The 7,842-nt window shown below is 43.7% G+C and overlaps 1 protein-coding gene across 1 annotated transcript; it reads right to left on the bottom strand.

Moving 5' to 3' along the window:
* Window positions 1-4,561: 4,561 nt before the first annotated feature.
* On the bottom strand, window positions 4,562-6,019 carry LOC114277547 (putative aspartic proteinase GIP2). The gene has a single exon (XM_028219443.2). It carries the CDS (start codon window positions 5,988-5,990, stop codon window positions 4,686-4,688), a length of 1,305 nt encoding a protein of 434 aa, XP_028075244.2. The 5' UTR covers window positions 5,991-6,019; the 3' UTR covers window positions 4,562-4,685.
* Between the last annotated feature and the right edge of the window lie 1,823 nt (window positions 6,020-7,842).

Below are 7,842 nucleotides of genomic sequence, written 5' to 3'. Positions count from 1 at the left end.
CTGGAATAAACCAACTCTGGTACTCTTCAGCCGAAGTAAGGGTATGGCTGAAGAGTGGTTGGCTGGAATAAACCAACTCTTGTTACTCTTCAGCCGAAGTAAGGGTATGGCTGAAGAGTGGTTGGCTGGAATAAACCAACTCTGGTACTCTTCAGCCGAAGTAAGGATATGGCTGAAGAGTGGTTGGCTGGAATAAACCAACTCTTGTTACTCTTCAGCCGAAGTAAGGGTATGGCTGAAGCGTGGTTGGCTGGAATAAACCAACTCTGGTTACTCCTCAGCCGAAGTAAGGGTATGGCTGAAGAGTGGTTGACTGGAAAAAACCAAACTATGTGTACTCCTCAGCCGAAGTAATTATGTCGGCTAAGGAGTGGTTGGCTGGTAAGCATAGTCTAACAAGAAAAAACCGAAATAGCAGTTGGAGTAATAGAAAGCATTACAAAGGCAAGCATACAAACTAAAACCGGAATAAGAGTTCTAGCAAAATTTTTCATTCATTGCAAAACCATTACAAGGGAAGGGGCATAACCCGGTTACAAAGAAAAGATAACAAACAAAGAGAAAAAATCAAGAAAAAAGATCTTCGATCTCGGCGTCAAAGGCAGCATCGGCAGCAACCTGAAGACCGGTTTCGGGCGCAAGGACGTTTTCAGTCGGAAGAGTGGTTTCGGCCGGAACCACGGTTTCACTTGGTTGATCAATAGTTAGATCTTCCACCATGGGCTCCGACCGAACTACCTGATCTACATTCACGACCGGAGTATCCTCAGGGGCAGAGTCTTCATCTGAGTCTGAGTCCTCGAGAAATTGCTGTTGCATGGCATTAGCGTATTCCATCAGGGAGTTTGGTATAAAGTAGGCTGGAGGGTTGAAAACCTCGGTCTGAGGATCATGACCGAGCTTCTCAACGACTCCCCTCCAGCCGCACTTAAAGAACAGCTCCTTGGCAGCATTGCATTGTTGGGCATAAGCATCTTCTGCCCTCTTGAAGCCTTGTTTGTCAGCTTCCTTTGCCCTCTCCTTCATTTCGGCATCTTTCTTTCTTTCAAGCTTCACCAGCTCGCGCAGGTATTTATCCTTCAGAGCAATGGCAGTCTTTTGCTTTTCGGCTTCCGCCGAATTAACCAGTCCGGTCAGCCTGCCGACCTCCCCGCGTAGCTCGGCCATCTGCTTTCGGGCCTCCTCTAGCTCGGTCGTTTTTGCTTCGGCCTCCGCCGCCGCTTGCCTTGTTATTTTCCTAAGCTCAAGCACTTTCTTGTGAGTAATTTGGTTTTTTTGAAGGGCCTGACAAAGCAAAGATTACCCTTTAAAACCGAAGTAGAAGTTGAAAAAAGAAAGTAGGCAGCAAAACGACCGAAGTTGCCTACCAGAATCATGGATTTTGTCGTTGACCGGATGGCCTTTAGCTCGGTATTCAGTTGTTTCTGGTGATGCTCCATGTCTTTAGGGAGGCACACACCCTTGGCCAGATTGAGGGCCAATAAATGGTCTTTTTCAGCAACGACCGAATCTGTATTTCGGATGTCTCGGTCGTTAAAGGTAAGTTTTGGGGCTCAGCGGTCGGTAGTTCGGTCAGAAGGAACCAGTTGGGGGCTCGGTGGCAAGCTTGGCGGAAGTACGGGTTCTGCTTCATCAACCAATACTTGTTCGGTCTCAGCAGTCCGGGCGCGCTTGGTTCGGCGAGAAGAGGATGGCTGTTGAGAAGGGAGGGCTACAACAGCAGGTGGCGATTGGCTGGGTGGTGTTACCTCGGGCCTAGTTGTTTCGGTCAGAAGGGCCCTAACTCTGCTTTTCTTTGCCATCTCTTCTTCTGCAGTCAGTGGAACAAGTCGTATCTCGGGCAGGGTTGGGTCCGGTTCAGGTGCGTCTTCAAGGAGGAAATCGGTCACTCGGGCTTTTCGGCGACCGCTATATCGGTAGGTCGGCTCGAATTGCAGCAACTTGGTCCAACTACGTTCAGGATACCGTAGTGCGGCTCGCAACACAGCAAGATTTGGATAACTATACACGGAATGAAGGTGAGCAGAATCTGCGAAAATAAAGACAACTATTAGTTCGGTTGATGGACTAGCAAAACCGAAATAAAAAATCGCAAAAAACAAGGCCGAAGTTAAATTACCGGGCTCCCCTTTTTTCCAATTTATAGGTCGGCCAGGAATTTGGGCTTGAAAATCCTCAAAGTTCCCAGAGACCCAGAAAAAGTCGTCGTCATTTACATCTTTGTCAAGTGTGTGTTTAATTATCTTCTCTCGGCGGCAGCGTATCCTAAGGTAATATACCCACCCATCTTCTTTTGAGCCGATGGAGTATTGATGGAATATTTCGGCCAAGCCAAGATTTAGTCCGGTTTGGTGGTTCAGTGCGGCTATTCCCATGATGATGCGGTACGTATTGGTGGACAGTTGGGTAGGGCATAATCTAGTCTGCCTAAGAAATTCACAGATCAACGGTTGAACCGGAAACCGCAGGCCGGTTTCAATGATAGATAAAAGGGTGAAGGGGACGAAGCCTTCATTATCCCAGGGTGTGATGTCTTTTTTGGCCAAAACCAGCTGGACGTCGTCAGGTATTTGGTAGTCTTTCCTGAATTCGGCTAGGCCGCCCGGGGTATTTACTAGGTATCTATACTTGCCCATCTATCGTATAATTTAAGGATAAATTAGATCGGTTCAAGGGTTGTACTCAGTAGCTCGGACGAGTGTGCAAAGGAGTGCTTGGGCCACCTAAGTCTGCAAGGTGGAAAACATAGGGGTTAAGCACAGATCATCTGACCGTGCTACAAATAAAAGCAAGACAAAGTCCTACTTCGGCTACGTGGGATGCTACAATTTTTATCTCGGTTCGGACTTCGGGTCCGGTTGATTATTTCGGTTTGAACTGTGGGTTTGTTACTTCGGTTGAGCCTCTAGGGGCAGCTTTCTGAGTCTGGTTTAGAGACTAAGAAAGCTGGCTTGGCCCCAAAGGCTTAGCTCGGTTATAGTCCGAAGTAACTAGTTCAATATGTGCAAACTTGGTTCGGTGATCTTGTCTCGGCTAAAGTGGTTCTGAAGAAATTACTGATTGTTCTAGTTCGGTTGTTGTCTGAATCTATCTACCTATATTGGACAAACAGTATCCTAGTTCGGTTTCTATATGATTTTGGATCCAAGGCTAGTTTCCTACAGAATGATTCATACACACGAGTTCTACTGGTTTTCTCATAAAAGTACGGAAAGAAGCAGAAATGGGAGAAAATGTTTTGCAAACATACAGTAAACAAAATACGTAGAACAGATACGAAAGCAAAAACAAAAGTGAGTCTACTTACCAGGTGGAAAAAGAAAGATCTGATGATGGGAAAGTGGCAGCAAAATCAGTTCTCGAAAGGGAAGGAAGAACACGAACAGCAAGAACACAGAGAGAGAAGATGAAGAATGGAAGGTGAATGATTCAAGAGAAAGAAAGGTTGTTTTGTGAAAGAGGAGAGAGAAAAACGCGGCAAAAAGGGGCGGGACTGTTCAAAAAGTTTGGAGTACGAAGGCGGCGTGATGACAGCTCATGGCCTATCAGAACCCGCCACGTGGCAAGGGAAAGGGAAGCGTTACAGTCGCGATTGAAGAGACGTTTTGACCGGATAAAGCAGAGTTCGGAGTAAAACTAGCTCGGCTGGATACACTGAAGGGTTTTTATCTCGGCTGGAAAGGCTTGTAGAACTTCAGCTCGGTTGAAGGATTTGTAATCTCAATCATGCTATGCAGATGAAATTAAAGGGCAATTGAGAGGGTAATTTTTGGGAAAGAATTGGGCCGAGCTGTGAGTTGGGCCCTGCGGCCCAAAGTGTGAAGGAATCGGTAAGAAGCCGTAATGTTATTTCGGCCCAGTAGAGGTATAGGCACTCCGGCCCAGGAGAAGTGAAGTTATTCCGGCCCGGGAGGGGTGTGGTTACTCCGGTTCAAGATGGTGTAAAGCTACTCCAGTCTGAAGGTAACTTGATGTTAGTCCGGTCTCATAGTTAGTCCGGTCGCGGTGTATTATTGTTAGATCGGTCGGAGCTTGCTACTCAGAAGCTTGGTCTCAGCATACCATGGTTGAACGGGAGAAAACCGAACTAAGGATAGTTCGGCCTACTCTGTGGCTCAGCATAGCCAGTGTTATTTCGGTCACATAGAAGTTCGGCCGTGGTAAAAACCATCCCACTTGGTTTAAGCAGTGGGGGAGGGTGTAAAAGGATAAGCATTATCCTTAGGAATATGAATCCTAGGAGGACTCTACATGGAGAAATAAAAGTCCTACTAGGATTATGCCACTCGAAACCTATAAAAGCTCACAAGCACCACCTTGGAGGAGGTAATTTTGAACACAATTCTTTCTGAGAACATAGAGCTTTGTCTATTTGTCAAGCTTACTGACTTAGGCATCGGAGAGGTTTCCGGCACACACCCGCCGGCTAGCTCACGTTTGTGTTTTCAGGTGATAAAGCGACGTCGTACGGAGGAGCGTGGACTTGGTCAACAGGATTATACGAGGAGAATTATTTCCTCCCCGTACAATTAATTCTAATATCCACAAAAACATAATAATCTAATAGGCAAAATTTTATGACAAAAGTTGCATTAACAAATGAATATATATGTGAGGCCACCTCAAGCAATCATATGGCCTCTTATTTAAATTGTGACAATGTATACAAACATTAATTCATGCTTCTAAGCATTGGATGTGAAGTTGAAGTTGGCACAAGTTGTTCGCCTAAAAAACAGTGATGCGCTGAACCCTAGCCTTGATGCTGCAAGATCAAACTGTAGAAGATTGTCCTCAAGTTGGTACCCTCCAATCACAATAGAAGTCCTTGGCTTTGCACCACCATCCACAAATCCTAGGCACAAAACATCATCACTGACCTGCACCATTGAGTTGGCACCATAGATACTCCAAAACACAGTTTCACTCTGCAATACAAGAAAAATGGCAGGCACACCTGGCCCAACCCGCGTGCTTGATATGTTCTTGGAGTTAAAACATGCCTCGAAAGGTGCTACCGATGCCACTCTTGGGACGCCAGAGAGCTCATTGATGAAAAACTTAGTGACAGCTTTGTAGATCGAAGTCTCCAAGACTGTGTAGGGATTGACAGTGCTAATCTTGGTTCCACCATTGCCTTCACTGTCTATGGTTAGCAAAGTAGTGTTTATGGGTACATTTTTTTCGCCAATCTTGATGGATTTGACTCCGATGAAGTAATCCGAAGAGGCATCACCAGAAAAAGAAGCCGAGGCAGTGCTTACCGGGTTGCGGATGAGAGGGGTGTAAATAAGAGAGGTTGAGGCATCAATATTAGGAAGGAACATATATGGTCCATCACCAAAGATCGCAACGCCATTAGATCTTGTTGAAGATGTCAAACAGATAGCAAACTTTTTGTGGAAGCTATAAGTAGTAGAGAATTGAGAAGGGAGTGAAATTTTAGTCCTTCCAAGGCCAGCCATGCCCTTGACACCACTAGCAAGGCCTTCCAAGAGAGACGTAGATCCACAAACAAAGAGGAAATGAGGCACAGACACCACCTTCCCGGGGTTCTTGCCGTCGGTGGATTCAACGGTGACAATATCGGAGCCAAGATCACCGCCCGTAGAGGTGTGGGTGACGGTGTTGTCGGGTAGGAGACCGCATGTGTTGTTGTAGCACCCGGGCTTTGGGGCAGAGTAGCACTCTGTGGTGCATGATTTAGAGCCAGCAAGTGAGCATTGGGCAGAACCACACCGAGCAGGGCGGTAAGAGGAGGAGGAATAGCCTTGCTCACAGTTTACCCATAAAAACTGGCCGCCAAGGTCTAGTGTTAAGTTGACAGGGACTAGAGGAGTCCTCTGGTTGAGATTGGTGACATATTGAAGGGTAGAAGGGTCTTTTTGGACTGGAAGAATGAGCGCTTTGGGCCTAAAGGAGGTCTTTGCAAACGCTGAAGAGATCAATAGGAGAGAGAAGAGAAGGGTGGAATGGAATGAGGAAGCCATGTGAAGTGCTGTGTTTTTTTGAAGAGGACTAGGGCAAGGCTATTGACATTTTATAGGTGTTTTTGATGGGTAAGATTTGAGTGCACGTTGGTTGGCACCACGACTAATAGAGAGAGTCAAGGATGGCAACTTTAGAGGGACAACTCAGCACATAGACACCGTGGAGTTGAAATTTGACTTTGATTTATTTGCTGATTTTTATTTTTTGTCAACTTAGTTATTACAACTTCTTGTTATCCAAATTAATTTAATGTGTGTTTGATTGGAAAAACAAAAATATTCAATAAAGAAAAAGTAGTTTGGTAAGGAGGATTGTAAAATTAGGGGTTATTTGGGATGACTTAAATAAGTGTATTTTTTATCTTTTTATGAAAAGATATGCAGAAAAGTAGAGAGGTGATGTGATGAAAAAAAGATAAAAAGATTGATTATTTTTGGGTTGCCAAACTTAGCCTTAATCAAGTTATTTGGGTTTTGATTCCTATTCAATTCATTAAAAGTTTGTTTAAAATTAATATATTAGGGTAAATTATAAATACACTTTCTGAGATTTGCTTAAAATATATATTGCCCTCTGTATTTGAAAAATTACAAATACCCCCTTATTATAATTTTTTATTTAACAAAATTAACTAAAAAAATAAAATTCATAATTTTTTTTTTTTTATCAACAAAGAAAAATTTCATTAATCAACATGAAATTAAAGGTACAGGAAGATGAAATGCACTGAGAAATATTCGGATAGTGCAAAGTACCCCTACTACTGCTACTCGCAACCATACAACCAACCCCTTGGCCTCACGATTTATTTTTTTTTAAACAAAAAACGTTAAGAGGGACTTAACAAAAAATAAAATACATGATTCCCCACAAAATCAACCCACCAAAACACCCAAACTGCTAAAAAAAAAAAAAACCTATACTAACACCCAAGTTGGTAACCCAAAAATTTTAAACACCAACTGCACTCTCAATGCACCTGCACTCCTACACCTATGCTGCCCACGCCTGTGCGAGGACCAACTGCCCACGCCTATGCTGCACTCCCACGCCTACACTGCCAATGTTGATGCCTTCCCAAGGCCAACTACTCACCTGAACACCTAATCTGCTACTCTCCCAAGGCTACACAACACCTATGCTTCTACACTCCCGGGGCCACACCACCGAAAAGTTCCATAGCCAACAGCTTCAAGAGCCGACACCGGTATCAAAACATCGACCAACCACCCAAGAAAACTCCAACGCCTATGCTGCTGCATCTTCCCTGCTGAACTTGACATTTCAGCTCCAACAACCTTGCTGCAACTTCCCTTCTACAACTTCCCTGCTGCAACACCGGAATGCTTCTTCACACCCACGCCTATGCCATAGACATAACAAACACCCACTGCAACTCCAAAAGCCAACACCGCTAACGCACACCCACTGCAAATCCACACACAGACCAACCGCTGGGACTCCTCCAATAAAATTCATAATTGCCCTCCTATACAATAATAAAATTATCTAAATTATTAATTGAAACATATTTTTAATATCATTAAAAACTGTTAATTGACTTGATGATTTATTAATAAAAGGAGCGATTTGTTATGAAATTAGAAAGTTCAAAGGGTGGAATGTAATTTTCAAAAGACGATTTGTATTTTAATCAAACCTCAGAGGATTTATTTGTAATTTACCCAATATATTATGTAAATAAGATAAATTTAAATATATTTTAAAATTTATTAAATTTTGAAATTAAGCTTCAGTAACCGACTACTTTAGCTCAACAATCCTACATGTACTATAAGAAAAATCATGCAACTCAAGTTTGTCTCAATTAGTACTCACGTGAAGTTGAAA

Source organism: Camellia sinensis, chromosome 7, assembly GCF_055761805.1.
Source record: "Camellia sinensis isolate YWXY chromosome 7, ASM5576180v1, whole genome shotgun sequence".
Lineage (NCBI taxonomy): Eukaryota > Viridiplantae > Streptophyta > Magnoliopsida > Ericales > Theaceae > Camellia > Camellia sinensis.
The sequence above is the reverse complement of the archived record's forward strand: the minus strand, read 5'-3'. Positions and strand labels throughout refer to the sequence as shown.